This window comes from Bos indicus, chromosome 1 (assembly GCF_029378745.1).
Source record: "Bos indicus isolate NIAB-ARS_2022 breed Sahiwal x Tharparkar chromosome 1, NIAB-ARS_B.indTharparkar_mat_pri_1.0, whole genome shotgun sequence".
NCBI classification, from domain to species: domain Eukaryota; kingdom Metazoa; phylum Chordata; class Mammalia; order Artiodactyla; family Bovidae; genus Bos; species Bos indicus.
Genome location: NC_091760.1, coordinates 131,199,807 through 131,224,178, shown reverse-complemented (window position 1 = coordinate 131,224,178; position 24,372 = coordinate 131,199,807). Strand labels below are relative to the sequence as shown.

Sequence of the window (24,372 nt, the reverse complement as noted above, 5' to 3'; positions counted from 1 at the left end):
AGGTTGCTTTGGAATATGCATATCCAGGTAGACTTGTTCCCTGTTTCCCAGATTGTCACTTCAGTGGCTAATGGGACTTCATTTGAGGGCTCTCTGACAAGTACAGTTTTAATGCTGAAAACTAAACTTAGCCCACTCTTCAAATTCATATTAACTGTCTTCTCATCAGTCTCCTTATTACCAGCTGTTATGTTCTGATTCACAGAGTATAAAACCTTGGAATTCTCTTTGGCCTGGGTTTCTTGACACCCAACCCAGTACTCTTTTTGCTCTGACATGTTGCCTATATTCGGAATTTCATCTTTCATATGTCTTGGATCCTTCATTTCAAAAAGTTCCTGGAGGGCAATAACCACATATTATATTAAGTCTCTAGTTTACAAGAGATTTTTAAACCAGAAGTTGATTTATGAATTATTTGGAATTTGCCTTTTTTTTTTCCCTTCAGACATGTTGTTATAGCTTCAGGTTAAGCTAGGGTAATCTATAATATGTCCAGAAAGGAGAAAAAGGAGCAAAATAGCTCCTGGCCATCTGGGGCTGCTGGTCTTGGGTACATCTCTCCCCTCCGCCCCCGAGAACCTCCTGCATGGTTTGGCCAGCCATATCAGCAGTACCAGAGAACTGTGAATGCAGTAGGTGGTTTGTGCCAGTAAAGTTAACAAAACCCGCTGTTTATTTCATGCATAATAGAGGAGTAGCTTTAAGTCTTTCTCAAAGTACTTGTCACAGTATAGTTGTTAGCAGTCATTTTGTTATTGAAGTACACGGAAAGCAACTTGATAGCCAGAAGGGTATTCTCGAAAATAATAACCAAGCTCATAGATACAGAGAACAGATTGGTGGTTCCAGAGGTGGGGGTGGGGGTGGGAGAAATGGGTGAACTGTTTTGTTTTTGTAGTTTAAATAAATTGAACTAAATAAATGAAAATTTAAAAATTATAATAGTAGGTTTTGTATTTATTTGAGAAGTCTTAAGACATGAAGATGCCATGTCAGAAAGTGGTCATATTTCTCATTGAGGAGTATGTATAGGAGTGACAGTTAACTTTTCTCTTGACAGACAGAATTATAGGTGATTAACAGGAATTATAAAAATAATGTGGCTTATCCTTAAGGATTTTCTGCAGATTCTGTTTATACTTGAAAATTATTAGAATTACTATTAAAATATAATTTAATAAAGCAAATGTAGATGTGATTCTTGAAACTTCTTTAATCCTTCCAGAATATGGCATTTCAGGCTGAACAAAAAATAAAAGCAGATATTTTGCGAAGCTTGAGTACTGAACAGCTCTTCCGGTTATTATCAGATTCAGATTTGAATGTGCTGATGAAGACATTGGGACTTCTTAGAAACCTACTCTCTACTCGCCCTGTAAGTAAAATCACCCGAGTTTCCAGATTAACTAGCCTGGCATATACATTACAGAGCACTGCCCTGCCTCTCTGCTCCCATCAACATCTGCCCAGAAGTTATGATCCAAGGCATGCCCCTTGCCAAAGAAGCCAGGAGTTGATATTTAGACCTGGCACCTTCCTAGATGTTCTGGAGCTGCTTCACCATGTGGCCTCCACTCCTGCATGCCTGTCCTGTCTCCCCCTCTTGGTCCTACATGCTAGATGGGAGCCTGCCTTTGTTGCTTTATTCTGACTTGGTTTGCCAGCCAGAATGGGTTTTCTCATCTGCCTAAATCTCTTATCTCTGGGGCCTGAGCTTCTGTCCCTTGGTAGACTCCTCAGTGCCATCTCCTTGCCCACATTGACTGGACTGACCTCTAGAGGTGTCAGCCTGGAGAGCAGTGGGCATATGTCAGAGCAGGAGAGGCTGAGCCTTGTTGTGGGGTCTTTCTTGCTGTTCTCTAATGTTCCCCAAACAGCAGGGTCAGTGGCCTTCAGGCAGATAAACATGGGTGGTTCCCTTCTGTGTGCATCACTTTTGTTCTGAGTCCTTTCTGTACATTTGTGCCCCAAAAGCGTATTAGTAAATCTACACCATATTTTCCAGGTCCCTGGCTTCTCCTCCTCCCCAATCCACTTTTTAGCTTCCTTACTATTTAGTATCTTTGGGCTCAAGAATCCTCAGTGATTGCAGTTCTATATTCTGTCAGGCCAAGTGTCTGCTATCTTCATCTTGAAGTCATCAACAGCAAAAAATTGAAGGCAAAATATAGCTTCACAACATAATACAGGCACACCTTGGAGATACTGCTGGTTTTGGTTTCCAGACCACTGCAGTAAAACAAGTCACAAGAATTTTTTTGATTTCCCAGTGCATGTAAAAGTTATATTTACACTGTGCTATAGTCTGTTAAGCATTATGTCTTAAGAAGAAAATGTATTGTTAACATGCCCTAATTAAAAAATAATGCTGTTGGAAAAATGGCACCAATAGACTTGCTCCACACGGTTACCACAAACCTTCAATTTTTTTTTTATTAAAAAAAAAAACAAAACAATATATCGTCAGCATGCAATAAATTGACTTGAATTTGAGCAAACTCTGGGAGATAACGGAGGACAGAGAAGCCTGGACTGCTGCCGTCCATGAGGTTGCAAAGAGTTGGACACAACGACTGAACAGCAACAACATACTTGTAAACAGGGTTCTGTGGCCTCTGGTCCTATACTCATGGTGTTCTCTATGAAGCAATTGTGTACTGCCCTGTAATGTTTAACTTTTGGAAGCCTTCTGTTCTTTCCTATTGTCTTTTTCTTTGTTCTCCAGATGATAATTGTGGATTTCCCATTGTTTTGCAGCACATAGATAAAATAATGAGCACTCACGGAAAGCAAATTATGCAAGCCGTCACTCTTATTTTGGAAGGGGAGCATAACATTGAAGTCAAAGAGCAGGTATGTGTTCCCCCTTGTTTTTTTGAGGAATATCTTTTGAGTGTGAGTACCAAGAGGAATAGTAGTTAGGAACCTCCTGAGTCACTCTGTTGCAAAAGACGGTGCTGAGTTCAGAAGTGCTGTAGACACAGGAAGGGTCTGAAGGAAAAGACCCTCCACCATCCCTGAAACTCTTTTCAAGAATTCTTCCTCCTGGAATGGAAGAAGACACGAGCAGAGTCTATAGTTTTACCCTGTGTCATGCACTATATACAGTGTCTGTCACTATGGGGATGGACGCCTCTGACCATCTTAGAGTGAATCCTTTTCCCAGGATTCACATTTCTAGCCCTCTGTATCACTATGCTCTGAACCAAATTCCTGCAACTTCCTAATGAAAACCCCCTTATGCTGAAGACATCTTTTATTTCTTTACTCTCATACATCCTTCTTCCTTATTTCTATCTCATACCCCTTCTTTCTGTTGTGTTTCAATAGGGCAAGTTTAGGATAGACATAAAAGTACAGAGGCTGTATGTTCATTAGGGAACAGTTTGGGAATTACTTTTCTCTAGTTCCTGGGGTTTATTACAAGAATTTTAACATAGTATATACGACATTTTGTCGTAAAAGAAAAAGTCACCTGCACACATATTTTTAACTCAAGATCTGAGATAATGGTAATGTTCAACTTGCCGACTTAAATGTTGGCTCTGTGGGTGTGTTCATTTCACAGTTCATTGAGCTGTACACTTACATGTATGGAAGAAACTTGCCCAAGATCATCTGTGGAGAGTTGGGCCCACTTCCTTACCCTCTGTGTTCCTGAGTTAAAGCAATTCATCAGGCTTCAGAAGAGCAGTCCAGGAGGCAAGAGTAGTAGGACTGGGGAGCTCTGTTGGAATTTGTGAGCAAAGAAGGTGATAGATTTGACAAAGTGATTTTAGACAGACATTTTAGGTGATTCTTATTGAAATTCAGTAACGAACAACTATGTTTTGTGATGAACAAAATTTGAACACAGAAAAACTATGAATTTGTAGGCATCACTGAAGTTAGGGTAAATGAGATTCATTTCTAGAACACAATAAAGACACAGTGGTCAAAATAAGCTATTCTACATGGAGAGCATAGAAATTTGTCTGTGAAGAAGCTCACCTAGATGGAATTCCACTAACTTGAAAAGTGAAGCAAGGTAGAAAGGTGAGGCAAGATTCGGATGGGGGCAAAAGAAAAGACCAACAACAATAAGGTGTTTTGGTAGAATCCAGTGATACCTACTCACACAGGTTTGGGTAATGGGAAGTGTGGGTGACTATGGGGAGGCTTAAACTGTCTGCTTTTTAGCTAGATGTTTAATTCTTCTCAAAAGAATCAAAGATACATTCTCTTTTTATATTTTATTGAGGTATATGAATATATAATAAGGTACATATATTTAAAGCATACAGTGTGATAAGTTGACATATGTATATGCCATGAAACAATCACTGTGATCAAGATAGTGAACATATCTGACCTTAAAACAGGAACACAAGAAGTGTTCCATTCTAACCTCTCCTATTGAGCATCATACTAAAACTGCATTATCCATTTCAGGGGTTTAGCACACTTGTTTCTACAAAGGGCAAGGTAAATATTTTAAGTTGGCAGGCTATACAGTCTCTGTAGCAACTTCTTAACTGCGATGTTGTAACCTGAATTCAGGTATAAACATTATGTAAGCAAGTAGATGTGGCTGTCTTCCAGTAAAACTTTATTTACCAAAACAGGTATTGGGTTGCTTTGGATTCAGCCTACAGGCCATAATTTGCCGATTACTACTCTGTATCATTGATTTCCAGTTGTTCACATGAAAGCTTGGATGTGTGTATGTGTTGCTTTTATCTCTGCTCCCTAGCTCATGTGTTAAATAGGCTTGGCCCAAGAACTAACTTAGTCTCTTTAAGATTTGGTTTCTTGTCTCCATCAGAATACTCACAGTAGGAGTGTGTGGGCTTGAGAGCAGAACTGTAGCTCACTCTGCCATGCTGGACAAGCCTGAGGATGCATGGGTGTATTCTTACCTGCAAGAAGGGGAATCACTTACCTATCTTGCTGGCCTAGTCTATTCTGAGGGCTGTTTCCTGAAATCCTCCCTTCTATCCCTTGTCCTAGTAGGTAAGAGAGAGGTAGTTCTTCCCTAGGTGAGTCTAAATTCTTGTCCATAGTTAAGAGTCCAATCCTGTTTTTCCTCTTTGCTGTCTCCTCAGTCCTGAAAAATTCAAGGGTGTTGTGCCTGTCAACACTTCTGACAGACACACCATGTACCAGATTTCAGGTCACTGAAATCTGACATCTTCCTCAGGTCATCTCTCTCCCACTTGTGGGGCATATCAGGGTCTCCTCATTATGATCTAAGCACCCTGGAATAATAGTCCCCCAATGCCTTGGATCATAAATGGTCTATTTTCTGTTTCCTGTATCCTAGGGACAACCTCAGTACTCACTCCTTAACAGTCTAATCACTGTGGTGTTGTTAACCCAGGAAAAATAAGACCATATACCCTTTAAGATATTTGAGGGTTTGGGCCATAGGAAGAAAACATCCTCTTCAATTAGCTATAACCTGTAAGCTTAACAAACTGAAGTCTAGCAAAGAAAAAGGTTAAAATTGGAGAAAATGTTTTTGAATTCAGATCCCATCCCCGCCTCTGGTCCCTTTTCTTTGAGAGATTCCTCACTGTGCTCGTGGACTTGGTGCCACTTCCTCCAAGAAACCTTCCCTGGCCCTTCCCTGCCCTTGTGTTGTCACACGGATGGACTTGGTGCTTTCTCAGTTCTGCTTTCACCTCAGTTGCACCACAGTGAAATGTAACTGTGTGTTTGCCTTTGGAGTTAGGGAGTTTGTCCTGTTCCTCTCTCAGCCTGTTGCCCAGTGGAGTGGGCGGAGTTCAGGCACATTACAGGTGCTCGGCCAGTGTTTGTGGAATTGCTGGGGCTGGCACTGGCTCAATATCCCTGCCACAGGCCCTTCACCTTTACCTTAATCCCTGCTACCTGCTGGTTTGGCTGTGAGGATGTAACAGCTGACAAGAGTAGGCTCTTCTTCCAGTACCAAGGTGGGCACCGTCCTCAAGAGTGCCAGCTGGCACAGGCTCCCTCCACCCTGCACATTAGGCCAACCTGGACCAGCTCCTGCACACATTTTTCTTCCCTTTCTGTTCCTCTGGTAGGGTTCCAAAAAGTCAAGAGGTCCTCATCTCATGAGGCTAATGGACAGGGTCAGGTCTCTATCTAGAAGGTCATGGGCTTGGAAACAAGTAGCATCTAGAAGGAGGAGTAGGAGGAGTTATAGCACCTACAAAGCTTCTACTCAAGAGACTACTGCTTTGAAGAAACCTTGTGGGTTAGTAGTAAGAGTGCCTTTTAAAAATGAGAATTTCAAGAAAATAATAATAAATTACATTTTCCCTTTGATTTATGTGATAACATGACCATGGCTGCCTTTGCCTAGCAGTGATGGTTTATGCCTAGAAAGAAGCCTCTGAAGCATTTGGGTTTTCGTCTACCTAAGGCAGACTTTTTTAGGTGTGGTTACTTTTCTGGGCAGTGACGTTAGGGGATAAGAAATCAGGGCATTCAGAGGGGAACATGTGAGAATCAGGAACATGTACTGCAGGTGGGAAATTGCCCAGGTTCTTGAAAGAGCTTGAGTCTGGGGACTTCAGAACTTTCCTGACCTCCTCCCGCCCTTTGTTCTTTTCCAGACACTGTGCATCTTAGCCAACATAGCAGATGGGACAACAGCAAAAGAACTTATTATGACCAATGATGACATCCTGCAGAAAATCAAGTATTATATGGTAGGCCTTTGTCCCTTGCATGACTCTACCCTAGCTGCACATTAGAAGGCGAGGACAGGTAGCGCTGCTAGCTTGAAATAAATTGTGCAGAAATTAAACAAAGGATACAGTCCTCTGTAACCAATCCCAGAAATCCTCTTCCATCCTGAAAACTGAAACACCACCAAGCCCTTGAGGCTTGTACCACTGGGCAGTGTTCCCACTCATCACCCCATTTTTCACCCTGTCACCTGATTGCAGCCTTCTTACACAGTGAAGAACTTGGGCCCTTGGCCTTCTCTCAGCGCCCCTAATCCTGTCTTCCCTCTCAAAGTTTCAATCCTGTGCAGATGAACCCTCTAGTCTCTGGTACCTCTGGCTCTTATTCTTTGACCAGTTTGTTTTCAATCATAATCTGCTACCTACCTGTAGACACCTCAGCTATGTACTGCCAAAGCCTTACTGGGATCTTGTCATCACCAGAAACTGCCCCTTGCCAAAATCTGGAAGTTAGACATGCTTCCTCTCTTCATTCTGTCAGTGTCTCCTGCTGCTGCTGCTGCTAAGTCGCTTCAGTCGTGTCTGACTCTGTGCGACCCCATAGACGGTAGCCCATCAGGCTCCCCCGTCCCTGGGATTCTCCAGGCAAGAACACTGGAGTGGGTTGCCATTTCCTTCTCCAATGCATGAAAGTGGAAAGTGAAAGTGAAGTCACTCAGTCGTGTCCGACTCTTAGCGACCCCGTGGACTGCAGCCTACCAGGCTCCTCTGTCCATGGGATTTTCCAGGCAAGAGTACTGGAATGGGGTGCTGTTGCCTTCTCCGCAGTGTCTCCTAGGGAAACCCTAACTGTGGATGAACCTGTCTTCTCTTTGTCTGCATGGTGGAGTTAACAACTATAGAGAAAGGCACAAAACCAGACGGACTGGTTTCTTGTTAAATGCACACCCACGTGTGCACTCAGCACTGCTTAGTGTCCCCTCTGCTTCTCCAGCATGCTGGCACCTCCATCCTCCACAAGAACAGGCTCTTACCTTCTCATTGTTTAGACCTCACCTTCTCTTTCCCTCATCACTCCTAGGGGCGACCTCACCTTTTTTTTTATGAGGGAAATAGAAGCCAAAGTCTTCAGTGGTTGCCTATTACACCTTGAATAAAATCCATCCTCCCCCCACCTTTTGCTGCCTGTGAAGTCCTGCATGACCTGGCTCATCTGTGCCCCCAGCTCCTTTCTTTCCCCTCATACCTTTGTTCACTAGTGTGGCCTCCTTTTGTTCTTCAGAGAGGCCGTGCAAGTTCTTTCCTGCCTCAGGACCATCACACATGCCCGCCCTTTTGCCTGGAGCACTCTGCTCTCCATTCCTTCATGGGGTTCCTTCTCGCCTGTTGGATCTTAGCTCAGCTGACACTTCCTTCTGGACTCTTGTCTGCGCAGGTTATTCTTTGTTACTGCATCCTATTCCCTTCTTCAGAGCACTTAGCTCAATTATCACCCCTTATAGTTGTTTGTTAGTGAACCTACTGAGCATAAGCTTCACGAGGGCAATGATTGTGTCAGTTCTGTGTATAATTGTATATCTATCACCTGTAGAGTGCCTAGCCTTTAAGTATATGCTTGGTGTTTGATGAATAGAAAAGTACAACTTCAACCAGGAACTCCACTACCTTTCCAATACCAGATCCATGTAGGATCGCCATAATCTTTTAAAGGTTTCTCTGGACTTCCCACGCCCATCGAGGACACCTGTCTCTCTGCTGCTGTTCAGAGCCAGACTTCTCCAGAGCATCTTCTGAATGTGCTCCCTCCTTCCTCACCTCTAAATTCACTCCCAAGCCCACTTCATCTGGCCTCTGCCCCCATTGCTCAACTCAAATTGTTCTGGTTAACGCCACCATTGATTCCATGATGCCAAGTCCAAGGGCTAGTTTTCTTTCCTCATCTTACCTCATTCACAGCAGATTTCAACTCAGCTGGCTGTTTCCTCCTCCTGGAAACATTTTTTTCCCCTGGCTTCCATGACATTATGCCTCCCTTCTTAGCCCTGGACCCTCTTCTCTTTTCTTCCTTGTATGGTCCTGAGATTGATGGTTCAGTGCCTCTGTTGCATAGCGGAGGGAGCTTGCAAAGACTGTTGTTTGGCCCCTTTTCTCACGAGATTCTGATTTAATAGTTCTGGGGTGTAGCCTGGGCATCAGTGTTTTTTTTAACCAACTCCCAGGTGGTTCTTACGTTTGACCAGAGTTGAGAACCATTGGTTTAGGGAACCTTATCCACTCCCATGGCTTTGACTGTCATCTCTGTTCTTTGTTTGGTTTCTGGGCTCCAGTTCAGTAGTCAGTTCTGATAGATTAGTCATTATAGTTTTTACACTGTCATTATAGTATTACAGTCATTATAGTATTTACATTGATACCAAGCAATGCAAAACACAACATGGCCTTCAAAAGCCTTGACAAGAAGCTACTCCGATGGTGTCTACAGTTTTACAAATGCCGGTTCTTTCTTCATGAGGGGAGCAAGATCCAAGGGCCACATGGAGGGTATACCTCCAGCCTAGACCTCTCGTCAGAGCTCAGGACTCACATATCCTCCTGCCTCCTCCGCATCTCCATGTGGCTGTCTGAAGCCTCTTGACATTGATGCTTAAAAATCAGTTCTTAAGTATCTCCCCTAAACCTGAATTTCCCTCTCCTGACCGTTTCTATCTCGGTACAGTGGCACTGCCATCTACCCTGTTGCTCACCTCTAGGAGTCAATTTTGATTTCTCCAGCTCCTTCACCTCATTAATCCGGTTTGTCAGTAGGTCCTGTTAGCCTTCCCCAAGACCGATCTGTATGCTGTTGACTTTTTTCTGTCACCACAACCCTCACCCTTCAGGCCACAGCTACTCGTGCCCTGTGGACCATGATAGCCTCCTAGACACCTCTGCACTGTCATTCCAATCCCTTCAGCCTGGATGATCTTCTAAAAATGTAAATCAGATGTTGTCCCTCCACTGCTTAAATCCTTCAGGGCTTCCTGTCAACTCAGTGAAATCCATCCTTACTCTGGCCTACAGGGGCCCACAGTTAGCCATGCCTGCTTCTCCACATTTTACTCTGCTTTTCCTTCTCAATATGCACAGCTTTACAATTTCTTCTTACCGCAAACCCTTTCAGGAACTTTTCCTTCTTCTTGGTGCCTCTTGATCTTTGTATACCTGGCACCTTCCTATTTTTTATTCTTCCTCTGCATAAGTATTGCCTCCTTTAAAGAGATCTTTTCTGTACGTTTCACTTAAAATTAGTGAAAACTTCACCCTTCAGTTTTCTCTATCAAGCAATTTGTTTTCTCAAAAAAAAATTCATTGAGTGAATGCTGGATGTAAATACTTAGTGTTGCAATATAAATAAGTTTGTTTATTCAACAAATACTCATTCATGGCCTGATGCTGGGAGTAGATGGTGCATTTTATTCTGTTTTGTCTTAGTGGAGCCCAAACTGGACAGCTCTGTAAAAGCCTTGGCAGGTAGGAGGGAAAAAGAATCACCAGCCGTAGAATTCTAATGAAGGAAACCATATCCTTTATCTCTGCTTAGTTCAGATACAGTTTTACGTGGCAAGAAGAGTCTGTCCCAGCCTTCAAGAAACTGTTGAGCATATATTATGTCATGGTATTTCCCAGATATGCATGAGTTATTTAAGTGTACTGAGAACTTTATTTTTTTAATTGACCAATTGAAAAATCACCTGTATGAATTTCCCTGGCGGTCCAGTGGTTACCAGTGGTTAGGACTCCATGTGTTCAATGCAGGTTGCAGATCTGACCTCCGGTCAGGGAACTAACATCCCACATACCACATGGTGCAGCCAAAAACATCATCTGTAAAGATGTTTAGGGTCCTCTTTCATTTAAGAAAAAGCACTCTATCTGGATAAATAATAACAAGCAAAAATGGTTGTACTTTCAGTACATTATTAAGAGAAATAAATGAGACTGCGTTTAGAAGAATAAGGAGACTCCTTAATAATAGTAGAGACTCAGTCAAGTTTTTTATGCTGTTCCTAAAGAAGCAAGCAATTTGAATCAGATAATCAGTAGCCAAAGGGATAAATATTAAGTGCACATCCATCCAGTTTATTGGCCCTGAACGCTTCCTTATGTAGACAGAGAATAGTCAAAAGCATAGACTTGTCCTAAGCCAGTGTTCCTGTGTGTATGGGTTGAGTTTTGCAGACTGCACCTGTGGCCCTTGAGGTGTTTTGCTTGGCCAGCCCGAGGGTCTCTAAAATTTGAGTATGGAGTCCTGGCAGCCTTCACTCCCCAGTGTACCAGATTTCCCACCACTCTCTGTTGTCTTTAGCCCAACCTGTTCACCCATTAGCACTAACTTTGTACCCCTTGAGACATTTGGATTTGAGGCCCCTGCTTCAGACTTTTAGGCTATTGGAATTGTCTGTGGTATGTTACAAAAAATTACCTCAAATGAGAGTACCTCCTTTTTTTTTTCTGTTTCTGCATCAAATAGGGTCATTCACATGTCAAATTGCAGCTTGCCGCAATGTTTTGTATATCAAACCTCGTATGGAATGAAGAGGAAGGTAAGAGATTGGTGAGATTTGTTCTAAAAAAAAATTATGGAGAAGAAGGTGTCAAACAGGAATGGCATCAACTGCCTCAAAATCCTGGGTAGAGGCACCACTCATTGGGCCCCAAGCACCCAACAAAGTCTCCTAGGTATGAATGAGAATCTGCTGGCCTAGCTAACATGGAGTCCCCACCTTGGAGTCAGCACTGTTCCGGAGTACTGAGCGTGGGGATTGGAGGAGACCCTAGAGAAGTGACAGCCCTTGCCCTTGAGAGCTGAGGAGGAGGATGGTGAGATGCACTTGAAGAAGATGAGAGGTGAGGGTGGGCGGGAGGGCTGACCTTTCACTGTGTGCAGGGGGAGCACACGGAAGGACCACAGGCAGGTAAGCTCGGGGGAGAAGAGGGTGGCTGGTGAGAAGGGAGAACTGCACCGTGCCTGGTGAGGCGGTGAGTGTGAGCAGGCCTCTATAGCGCTCCACCTTGACTGTGCATTCGCATCAGCCAGTTAAGTCAGAATCCCTGGGGTGGGCTCCAGGCATAAGTGGTTTTTTAAATTCCCCATGTGATTCCAGTAAACAGCCAAGGTAGTGAGGAGTGCAGTGGGCCTCAGTGTTGGATTGGCTGCATGAGCACCACCTGAGGGACTTTGTAAAATGTAAAATGCAGATTTCTGCGCACCACCCCTGGAGATTCTGGTTCACTGAGTCTCAAGGAGGTCAGTGCATGAGTGAGTCACTGTGGGCGCCTCAGTGAGGAGAGAATCTGGAGGAATTACACTTTGCAGTGGGTCCAGAACAAAGCAGAAAGAGGAGGAGCTGGGTTCAATGCATGGGCCAAGAGACCACTTGCCGGCCTAGGTGCCAGGGAAACAAGCTGCCCTCAAGGAGGTCCTAATCTAGTTGGAAGATGGGACAAAGCAATGTGGAGTTGGAGGTGCCATGGTCTGAGAGGCAGCAGGAAGTGCTGGGAAATCAGAGGAGAGTGGGTGGGAATAGAGGGGGTGGGAAACGAGACTGGTTTGGAGTAGGAAGAACCTGGCTAAGTCTGTCCAGAAAAAAAATGATGAAAATGAGGCCTGATGGCAGGACCTTGTGCCCAGCTGAAGACTCTGGCCTTGACCCTGTGGTCTGTGGAGAAACTGATCCAGCAGCAGAACCCAGGGAGCAGGGTCCAAGAGGCCAAGAGACCAGTTAGAACACTGTTAGAGAATCCCAGCACAAGGAGATTGGGTTACACTGGGGGAGCTGGTTTGGGGGGGATGGAGGGGGCAAGAACACTGGTAAGGCTCCAGACTGTTGGCTGTACATTAAAGAGAGCAATGGCCTGGGTAATATTCCCAGTAACCTGCTAGCTTTCATCTCTCAGGCTCACAAGAACGCCAGGATAAATTACGAGACATGGGCATCGTAGATATTCTACACAAACTGAGTCAGTCACCAGATTCAAATCTTTGTGACAAGTGAGTATCAAAGTTAAAGGTCCTTGCTTTGGGGTGTTGAATTCTTTGTTAAAAGAGTTTAAATTGCTTAGTAAGCCACAGGGTCAAACTCAAAAGTCTTTTAGATTCTTGGCTTCCCTTTTTAGTAATCTGTGAGCCAACTGTGTGACATCTGAGTCAGAGATAAACCAATAATTGGCAGATTATTACAGATTTTCATCTCACTGTGAATGAATGTGAGCCTGGACCACCATCATGGGAATCTAGAAAGGATCCTGAGGCCATTCCCTTTCAGTCTCTTGATCTTTAGAATAGAAAAGCATGTGGCCTTTTGGAGAGCAGAAATGAGGGCCAATTATAAAAGCATTCATTAGCTCAGAACCTCACTAAGTGCCTGCCTTGTGCCAGCCCAGCCTGGCTGCTGGGGCTGCAGCTGTGACCAGGAGGGAGTCCCTGTCCTTAGTGAGCTCACCATTTACTAGAGGAGGCGAGAGTACAGTCTGAGACCCCTCTAACCTCTGGATAGCCAAGAATGTTTTTTCTGGCTGTGAACACTTATAATACAGCCTCCACGTTCCAGCTCACTTTCATCCTGCAGACTCTTGGGCAGGTCTCAGAGTGCTCCGTGGTCTGGCCCTGCCTTCCTCATGCCCCCCTGCCCCCATGCCTCCTCTGTGCTGCAGCCACACCTGCCCTCTTATAGGATCACACCTTCGTGTGTTTACACATTCTGTTCCACCAGATTTGCCATCCCAGGCCTCTCTCCTCTGACTTCCCATTCATTCAACAAGTACTTTTTTTTTTTTAATACTGACCTCTTCCAAGCATTGCTTCAGGCATCAAAGATATAAGGGTGAATAAAATTGATGAAGTCCTTGCCCTCGTGGAACTAACGTTCTAGTACAGAAGACAGACGATAAGCAAGTGAATATGTAATGTGATCACAGATAGTGAGAGGTACTGAAGGTATAACCAAGATGAAGGGATGGAAAGTAAGAAAGTTTCTTGTCATATAGATTAGTCAGTAAAAGCTTCTCTGAAGATGTGACATTATTTGATCTAAGACCTCGGTGAAATGAGAGGGTCTGCCTAGCAGATGTTTAGAAGAATAGTATTCCAGACAGAGGGGACAGGAGGTTCAAGGTCCTGAGGCAGGAGTGAGCTCGAGCATTCAAGAAACAGCAAGAAGACCAGTGGAATGCGGAAAAATAAATGGGCGGGAGAGTGAGAAGAAGTAGACGCAGGGAGGCAGTAAGAGCCTTGTAGCCTGTAGCATGAACTTTGGCTTTTATGCAGTTTAATAGGAGGTCATTGGAGGGTTTTGAATGGAAGAGATAGTATCTGATGTGAATTTTTAGAAGCTGGTTCTGGTGGCTCCGTGGAGAATGGTTCGCAGTAGGGCAGGAATGGAAGCGGGGAGACCAGTCAAGGCTGTTGCAGTTGTGTTAGGTGAGAAGGGAGGGAGGTAGTGGTGGGAGTATTGAGAAGTGGTTGGATTCAAGATTTAATATAAAGGCAGAGCCAACAGATTTGCTCATGGATTCGATGTAGGATATTAAAGAGAGGAAAGGAAAATGCCTAGAGTTTTAGCCTGAGCAACTGAAGAGAGGTCTACCAAGATGGTCATTTGCCAAGATGCCAAGAAAAAGAGAAGAGAAGGATAATCAAGTCTTGGAGAATCAAGAGTTGTCATTTGGTGTGCCAGCTTTTGGATGCTATTAGCCGTCCAAGGGACTCAGAGGAGAGGGGCTGAAGATATGAATTGGGATAGTATATCAACCATGGAGCTGCCTGGAGTCACCTAGGGAGAATAAACAAGAGGAGAGAAGACAGAAGGGCTAAGGACTATGGACTGGGATACCCCACCTCCACCCCAGCATTTAGAAGAGAATGAAAAATGTCCAGCAAAAGGTCAGAAAGAACAACCACTGGGAGACGCAGAGACCTGGGCAATAGGTGTCCTAAAAGCAAAGGCAGAGAACGCTTGGACAGTGACCATCCGTCCTTCAAATCAGGTTATCACCTCTGTGGAAGTCTTGTCAGATCCATTCTCCACCCTGGCCCCCAGACTTTGCTATGGACCCCTCTGTGCTCCCATAGCACCCAGAGGACACACCACACTGTGTCATGGCTGTCAGATTGCTTATCTGCTCCAGGGAAGGAACTTGTTTAACAGCTCCTCGAGTAAATGGCTGGGCCAGATAGAGCACACAGAGCTGGGCTCCTGCCTTCCTGAAGCTTGCTATCCAGTGGGTTAAAGAAAACAGATCCCCAAGCTGCTGCTCAGATGAGTGTGCCATCGAAGGCACATTGAAGTCAGGGCGGCGCATGCTGAAGGCGGGATTTGAGCTCCACCTTGAGAGCAGGAACCTCCGCCTCCACAGCAGCAGTAACAGACTCTGTCAGCCCATCTCTTCTGGCCAAGAGCCAGGCTGTTCCCAGGGTTTTTTCTTGTGTTTGTTCAGAAATTAAAATAGTTCTGCTTAAAACCCTCTCTGGAACGACCTGAAGAGACCTCACCAGCATGAAGTGAGGTAGGTTTAAGTTCTGGCCTAACATTACTTGGAGAAGGAAATGGCAACCCACTCCAGTATTCTTGCCTGGAGAATCCCAGGGACGGGGGAGTCTGGTGGGCTGCCATCTCTGGGGTCACACAGAATCGGACAAGACTGAAGTGACTTAGCAGTAGCAGCAGCAGCAGTATTGTTTCCCAAAACCTGCATGGCACATATGTTTTCAGCATTTCTTAAACCCCATGAAAAGAATCAAGGTCCAAGCTACTCTACCTCAGTCCATTTAAGGAAAGGTGACCTTGCCTTAAAGCCATCCATTGGAAAGACTCCTGAGATAGTAATAGGTAGCAGAAAGATCACGGGGGCACAGTCTCTGAGGTCCAATATAGCCAAACCCTTAGAAAGATCCGCAAGGAGTCTGACTTGGCAGTTTTAAAGAGTAATGCAGAATTTTGATCAAGACCCTCAGGTAGACATTCCCACCATGGCACAGTCTGTGACCTAACAGCAACATCTCTAAGTTTCTTTCTGTATTCAAGGCTGTGTGACCTTTTGACTTTCAGACACTTAACAGATGTGGAGTTATTGCCAACTAGACCTCTCCACCCCAGGCTCAGAGGGCCTCGGGTTTGTGAAGTTATGGCCAATGAGAGGTAGCCTATGGCATTATTCAGAAACTGTTTCCTAGGAAAACGACCTCATAGAACCCAACTCGCTCATAACTTGGAACGGTTTTTATGGAGCTTTCTGTTCTAATGGATTGGACTGCTTGCAACGATCATCTTTATAGAGTCTTAAATAATTGCAGGAGTATCCCTGAGCTGATTCCTTTTAAGACTATAGATTGTATCCATTACACCACCAAAGAAACTGTGCTTGAGTCCAGCTTTTTGCATGCCCTGTCTGCTTTGGTATATAGCTAATAGTAACAGAAAATTTTAGCCTTTTCTTCCCATAACTTAGAAGGGGAAAGAGACCATTGCTAAAACTTGACTTCCACAGTTGCAGCTTTCACCAAGCGCATGATGGGAGAGTAAAGGAGGCCTTCTCAGTCCCAGGTCAAAGGAAGGCACTTCTTTGGGACAGGTTAAGGCATGGCCTACATTGCACACACAGTTTCCTCTTCAACTAGCTACCTTCCCCAGTCACCATAACAACCCACATCAGTCAGTGTCATCAGGCATGATGTGAAGGACAGGATAAAATCATAACCTACCTCCCACAGTTTTGAGCCATGCAACAGACTCATCCCATGAGCTCTTGGCCCCTCCCATGCACTTTCTAATCAGCACCTACTCACCCCTGCCTAGGTCAGGTTTGACAGAGGAGAACTATAGAATGTCCGTGAGTTGCAGCAGCTGTAAGGACAAGAGCAGGACTACAGGAAGGGGATGTAGCCAGCATGAGTTTGCAGTGTGTGCTGACCACAGATCTTTGTCCCTTATATAGTAGGCACTCCGCTGGGCTCACCCCAGTTCCCTTGGGGGAACCTATTTTTTTACTTTCCCAGCTGCCATCTTTGAGCCTTGATTACACTTCTGAGATGATGGCTAACAGGAACTCTGTGATTCCAGGGCAAAGACGGCGCTGCAGCAGTACCTGGCGTGATGAGAACACCCCGGGCACCTGCGGGCATCCCACATCCTTGATAAAGGAAGTACAGGAACTAGCCTCATTTGATTCCTTCTATTTGCACAAGTCACCTTGGACTGCAGGGAGCTGTTTTGCAAAAGCAATTTGGTAGGCTTAGATCTCAAATTCATCTTGAGAACATTTTTTTGAGGTAGTAATTTCCTCAGAGGACTATTGTGTTTTGTTTTGTTTCTTTCTGAGCTACCTGGACTCTTTATTAGAACAATCAATTATTTTCCTTTGGACCTACAGTTTTTTGCATATGCTGCAGCCACTTTGTGAGTGAGAATGGATGTATGTCTGCACACACACGGATGTGTGTGTGTTTGTGTATGTGTGTGGATGAAGGTCAGAATGAATGAATATGTGTGTGTGAGGGATACCTCAGAGTTTTCTTTTCTTATTTTGTGTGAAAATCTCTTTTCTACAGATTTTCCAGGGTTTAAGCATTGCTTGCTGTATTAAAAAAAAAAAAAATTTACTGAATTATATACAGTTTGAATGAAATGTTATTTTAAAAACAAAACAATTGTTAAGTGTTCCATAAAGGTTATGTTGAACTTTGGTCAGATGAATATTTGTAAGTAAAAAAATATATGCATTTCTGAACCTCAACTTACATAGATTTTCTTTATAAAAAAAAACAAAAAACAAAAAAAAGAAAAAAAAAAGAAAAGGTTGGCTATAGTTGGCCTGAGTAACAGGCATGATATATGGTGCTGTGCAAAATAGTAAGCTAGCATCTTACTGCCGTCAATATCAGCAGGTACAGAGCCTCTTTTCAGACTAATTCAATAAGCTCTCAGGCTTCCAAGTCAGATGGACAGGTTGGAGTGGAGTGAGGCGACAAATACAGACATCAAAGGGAAATGTAACTACTGATAGTGGAAACCCAGCCACGACTGGTGGACTCCGCTCGGCAGGAACTGGGCACCAGGAGCCTCCCAGCTGCCCTAAACCCTGTCACTGGTGTAGCAATAGATGGCAGGATTTAGATCCAGTCATGGAAACTTGTGCTCCAGCGAAAGTAGGTCACCACTTCCTGGAAACGAAGTCCAATCACCTTGTGCTTCCTGAAACAGCATATATCACTGTGAAACTAAAGAATGTCCTACAGATGCATCTGTAGGAAGAAGCAGAGAACAGAATAGTTTAGAAAGCTGTTTTTCTCTTGGCTGTACTCAGCAAATTCTATATACTTGTCACTCAGGACTGCTATTCAGTGTGCTTTCGTAAAGTGAGATGGAAATTTTAGTAAATGATGTGGCTAAGATCTTTTCTTGCATGAAGCCCAAAGCACTGAAGTTTGAGAGAAGGGAAGGGGGTCCCCTTGGGAGGACCGAAGATGACAGCTTTTTCCAGTCAGGACTGCTTTGCCCTTTGGCAGCCCTTAGCTTGGTACCTGCTCCAACTTCTGGGTCAGCTTCAAGGTGAACTCAACATGATTACTCCTGACTGTTTGAAGGTACAACCAACCTTCCTTTTCCCTTGGCTATAAGAAGTTCAGAGGCATCGTGGCCAGGAAGCAGGGTCTATGCTCAGAAGCTTGCCCTGAGTTTGTGCACCCGATGGGCTCCCAAACCTGCCTGCCATTCCTGACGGAGCTGCCGGTGGTGCAGCCACTCCATCACCAACCTGCTCCTTCCTTGGAAGATTTAAATATGTTTGATTGCAAATGAATGTTTTTAAAATGTATTTAATGCCATTTTTTTTTTTCTGTTCTCAACATGACCACCCAAGATTCAAACACAGAGATTTCCAAGTTGTATTTTTTCTTTCAGAACATTAATGATTTTAAAATCTGTCCCAACAGGGACTTGGGTTTTGTGCAACCATCAGAGTGCTAATGTGCAGAAGCCAGTTTAAAGAAAATGGAGTGTTCTGGGGGTAAAAGCCTTATTTAGGCCCACTCACTGACATTTCTAGTACTGAGAAAATATCCTTGGTTGGCATTTGTAACACAAAACACTATAGAGTTGGTATTTTTAAGTACCAGGTAAATATAAATAAACCAGTAACGAATTGCTGAGACAATCTTGAACCCAGATAGCATTAGAAAGCTGAAAGCCCAATGAAATGACACTTTGACACTTAAACTCTGTGGATAAATCTTGCCTGTGGCTATAAACAGATGGTCAGAGGAAAAGTGCTTTATGATAATTAACTTTTCTGATTTGAATGAAGGAAAATGTATTTATTAAAACAAAGCTGTTTGCTGCTTTATGCAGATGCAGTGTTCTGTCTGCAAGGAAGTGGGGGGAATGGAACGTGGGCTTGTGTCTCCACCCAAGTTCTTAACTAAGCTTCTCGCTCTCTCTAATACTGCATTCTGTTTCTCCTTTTGTGCCCTGATTGTAACCCAAAATTTATGAACTAGAAAAGAATGTCCGATTTAATAAGTTGCATTTTTTTTCCTTAAGCACTTTATGCAGAACAATACATGTTCTTCTGGTAGTGTTTGGATAATGATTTTTAACACATGCTAATAAAAGCCAAGAAAAAAGCATGCAACTTCTAAAAAGGAGTCTGTTTTCCAAATATCTAGAACAGTAGGAAACATTAGAAGATGATGTGGACTGACTTTCAAAACCCGGGATTCTTGATGATTTAGAGGCTGGGAAGTGACTGCATTTCAGAGACAGAGCTAGTACCCTAGGATAACTGTGGCTTCCAGGAGCCTCTGCAGCTGTCTGCAGCCCCCTTTCCCACTGACAGGTGCACACTCCCAGGGCTCCCCCTCCGTCCTCTCCTCTTCTCTTTCTGTGTGCCACTCCCCCGCCAGCACCCGCTGGACTCAAGCCCGGAGCTTAGCAGATGACCTGTATTTCCAGCGCGCCACCTTCTTCCCCTCCTCCCCCATGTCTGAAACGTAGGGACACGCCACCTGTCTCTTGGCCTCACTAGAAATCTGAGGGAAAGCCAAGGATGCCTGCCCTAGAGCGTGAGGGGAAGATGGTGAGGTGGTTGGTGGGGGAGGCGATTCCCCTGCCACAGGAGGAGCTTGGAGGCGAGGCTTGGAAAAGCAGGGACTGACCACTGATCCTGCTGGAGAGCTGACAGAGAAGTCCCAGGACCTTGCCACCTGTGGTGGGGCTAGTGCTGCCCTGGACCTGCCCCTGGCACTGACCTCCCTGGGTGCTGGGCAGGAGGCATGTGTCCATTCCCAGCCTGAGGAGGGTTTTGGTCCTGACCTGGCTTCAGGGCAAGCTGAGGGAGCCATGCTATGGCCCCCCAAGTGCCTTCCTCCCTCTATCCCTTCAGCTCCCAGCCTTGGCCTTGGCTCTGCTGGACGGTCAACCCCCTGGCTGAGTGGAGGGCCTGAGACAGTCAGGCCACCTTGTTGACTTAGTGGGACTAGGCCTGCCCTCCACCCTCTCGGGTGCTCACACCTGGGAGAAGCCGTAAGGCCTAAAACGGTGCCCATCCCGCAGGCCCAGGGTGTCTACCAAGGAGTTCCCTCCTCTGTTGGTGAGCAGACATTTCCATCCCTTTCAGGAGCTTCTCTTCCTCTCTCTTCACCCCACCCTCATTCCTTCTGCCAGGAACCTTCTGGACTCTGAGAAAAGAAGCACCCTTGCAATAGAAGGAAGGGGTGTGTCACCACACCTCCTACCCCAGCCATGTCACCTATGTCCTCCTGCTTTCCCCTTCCCAGCCCTGCCATCCCAGCCACATCCTGGGAAAGCTGAAAGGTCATCACAAACACCTACACACACAGGCCAGTCCCTCCACCTGCTCTTCTCTCCCCTGCTTTCAGAGGCCTTGGTCACTCCATTTCTCACCTAACCTCTCTCCAGGAATGGAAGCTTGGCATCCCAGCTTCTGGGAAGACCAGATAGCTGTGAACTAGATGTACCCCCAAGCAATTCATTCAAAGCCAAACAACACCCATGGTGTGGAAGACCAAGTGTGGGGCTCTGGAGCCAGCTCAGAGGTGAGCCCAGACTGACAGAGCCGCCCCATCTTGAGACCACTCACAAAGGTCAGAACACAGCCCCTTGGTGGGCTCTGTATCTGGGGGGGAGGGGGGGTTGTCCTGCCTTGGTGGAGTCAACTTTCCTGACAAGAGTCTGTCAGGGAGGGCTCCACTGAGTGTTCTCACGGGGCCTGTGCTGATGGTGCTGAGTACAACGGGCAGGCAACTTTCCATCCAGAGGTGACCCAAGGTCGTGGGAAATACCAAGACTATGCGTGTACATCACCAGATGGTCAATATCAAAATCAGATTGATTATATTCTTTGCAGCCAAAGATGGAGAAGCTCTATATAGTCAGCAAAAACAAGACTGGGAGCTGACTGTGCCTCAGATCATGAACTCCTTATTGCCAAATGCAGACTTAAGTTGAAGAAAGTAGGGAAAACTACCAGACCATTCAGGTATGACCTAAATCAAATCCCTTACGATTGTACAGTGGAAGTGATAAATAGATTCAAGGCATTAGATCTGATAGAGTGCCTAAAGAACTATGGATGGAGGTTTGTGACATTGTACAGGAGGCAGTGATCAAGACCATCCCCAAGAAAAAGAAATGTAAAAAGGCAAAATGGTTGTCTGAGGAGGCCTTACATATAGCTGAGAAAAGAAGAGAAGCTAAAGGCAAAGGAGAAAAGGAAAGATATTCCCATCTGAATGCAGAGTTCCAAAGAATAGCAAGGAGAGATAAGAAAGCCTTCCTCAGCAATCAATGCAAAGAAATAGAGGAAAACAATAGAATAGGAAAGACTAGAGAGCTTTTCAAGAAAATTAGAGATACCAAGGGAACATTTCATGTAAAGATGTGCACAATAAAGGACAGAAATGATATGGACCTAACAGAAGCAGAAGATATTAAGAAGAGGTGGCAAGAATACACAGAACTATACAAAAAAGATCTTCATGACCCAGATAACTATGATGGTGTGCTCACCTAGAGCCAGACATCCTGAAATGTGAAGTCAAGTGGGCCTTATGAAACATCACTATGAACAAAGCTAGTGGAGGTGATGGAGTTCCAGTTGAGCTGTTTCAAATCCTGAAAGATGATGCTGTGAAAGTGCTGCACTCAATATGCCAGCAAATTTGGGAAACTCAGCAGTGGCCACAGGACTGGAAAAGGTCAGTTTTCATTCCAGTCCCAAAGAAAGGCAAGGCCAAAGAATGTTCAAACTACTGCAAAATTGCACTCATCTCACACGCTAGTAAAGTAATGCTCAAAATTCTCCAAGCCAGGCTTCAACAGTATGTGAACCAAGAACTTCCAGAAGTTCAAGCTGGATTTAGAAAATGCAGAGAAACCAGAGATCAAATTGCCAACATCCATTGGATCATCGAAAAAGCAAGAGAGTTCCAGAAAAACATCTGCTTTACTGATTATGCCAAAATCTTTCACTGTGTGAATCACAACAAACTGTGGAAAATTCTTCAAGAGATGGGAATACCAGACCACCTTACCTGCCTCCTGAGAAATCTGTATGCAGGTCAAGAAGCAACAGTCAGAACTGGACATGGAACAGCAGACTGGTTCCAAATTGGGAAAGAAGTACATCAAGGCTGTATATTATCACCCATGCAAAATGCTGGGCTGGATGAAGCACAAGCTGGAATCAAGATTGCTGGGAGAAATAGATACTCAGATGACACCACCTTTATGGAAGAAAGCAAAGAAAACTAAAGAGCCTCTTGATGAAAGTGAAAGAGGAGAGTGAAAAAGTTGGTTTAAAGCTCAACATTCAGAAAACAAAGATCATGGCATCGGGTCCCATCACTTCATGGCAAATAGATGGAGAAACAGGAAACAATGGCAGACTTTATTTTGGGGGGGCTCCAAAATCACTGCAGATGGTAACTGCAGCCATGAAATTAAAAGACACTTGCTCATTGGAAGAAAAGCTATGATCAACCTAGACAGCATATTATAAAGCAGAGATGTTACTTTGCCGACAAAGGTCCATCTTGTCAAAGCTATGGTTTTTCCAGTAGTCATGTATGGATGTGAGAGTTGGACTATAAAGAAAGCTGAGTACTGAAGAATTGATGCTTTTGAACTCTGATGTTGGAGAAAACTCTGGAGAGTCTCTCGAACTGCAGTGAGATCCAACCAGTCTATCCTAAAGGAAATCAGTCCTGAATATTCATTGGAAGAACTGATGTTGAAGTTGAAACTCCAATACTTTGGCCACCTGATGCGAAGAACTGACTCACTAGAAGAGACCCTGATGCTAGGAAAGATTGAAGGTGGGAGGAGGAGATGACAGAGGATGAGATGGTTGGATGGCATCACTGACTCAATGGACATGAGTTTGACTAAACTCTGGGAGTTGGTGATGGACAATGAAGCCTGGCATGCTGCAGTCCACGGGGTCACAAAGAGTCAGACACGACTGAGCAGCTGAACTGAATTCAACCCAGTGTCACAGGCCTTGATCCCAGCCTTCTACAGCCTGACTCTTCCTTGTGTCCCTGGCCCCAGCCCCGAAGGGCTCATGTTACAGACTGGAGGACAGAGTAGTGTGCCCAAAAAAGACAGTTTGTGGACACAAACTGTCCATTTAGAGAGTTTCTTCAGGTCATAAGCACAGAGTCACCTCATGAGAAAACCAGCCATCTGCCTCATGGTGTAGAAGAACACAGCCTTTTCCCAAGTCAGAGAGGAAAGAGTACGCCCAGGCTCAGTGCATTTACAATAAAGCAAAGAACAAACCGGTAAGAAGGGGTAGCTGGCGTGTTACTACTCACAGGAGTAGTGACAGTTACTGAACAGCTCCTGCGACCCATGAAGGAACAACTAAACCAGGCAATTGAGTGAAAGCTGGTGCCACCATGAGGAGCTCTCAGGTTTTAAAATTAGGCTTGGTGATTCCCTGGTGGCCCTATGGATTTGGAGCTTTCACTGCTGGGGTTTGATCCCTTGTTGGGAGCCAAGATCCTACAAGCCCATGGTACGGCCAAACAAAATTTTTTTTAAATACAATTCAGCTTTAGCCAAAATCAGAAACCCAAGAAATGAGGAGAGAGGGGCATTAAGAAAATTAGTTGAACCCTGGTTCCAAATGTAACCCCCACGCACTGTTTTCTGAATGTGTTCTGATTCATGGAGAACCACAGATGGTGAATCAGCTTATTCCAGGACTGCCCGTTGTAGCCAGGGCGCATGGCCTGAATTAAAGCTGATTTATATCTGCCCCCATAAGCCCTGAAGTGTCACGTCCAGTCCTGTTGCACTGATTTCAAGTTCACTGTTACCAAGTTAAGCTCTAACATTGTTTCATCCATGGGACTTCCCTGGTGGTCCAGGCTAAGACTTCACTCCCAATGCAGGGCGCCTGGATTCAATCCCTGCTTAGGGAACTAGATCCTGTGTGCTGCAACTAAGAACTGCAGTTAAAGATGCTGCGTGGCACAGTGAAGACTGAAGCTCCCAGGTGCTGCAAAGAAGACCCGGCGCAGCAAATAAGTATTTTTAAAAAATTTTGTCTAAAAAATAAAATCATTTCATCCATAATGTAGATTTATTCCTGGGGAAACACTGTCCTCTAGCTCAGTAAGTATCCCCTGAGATGACATCGTGTCACAGCAGAG

General features: G+C 44.7%; 1 protein-coding gene across 7 annotated transcripts in view; it reads left to right on the top strand.

Moving 5' to 3' along the window:
- Positions 1-19,320, top strand: part of ARMC8 (armadillo repeat containing 8) — a 109,081-nt gene extending 89,761 nt beyond the window's left edge. For all 7 annotated transcript variants that reach the window (XM_070794282.1, XM_019961996.2, XM_019961999.2 and 4 more), the window contains 6 exons: positions 1,229-1,378; positions 2,761-2,856; positions 6,585-6,680; positions 11,170-11,242; positions 12,597-12,690; positions 16,757-19,320. In XM_070794282.1, coding sequence (XP_070650383.1) covers positions 1,229-1,378; positions 2,761-2,856; positions 6,585-6,680; positions 11,170-11,242; positions 12,597-12,690; positions 16,757-16,790 — 543 coding nt within the window. In that variant the 3' untranslated portion in view covers positions 16,791-19,320. The remainder of the gene's footprint in view (positions 1-1,228; positions 1,379-2,760; positions 2,857-6,584; positions 6,681-11,169; positions 11,243-12,596; positions 12,691-16,756) is intronic.
- The last annotated feature ends 5,052 nt before the right edge of the window (positions 19,321-24,372 follow it).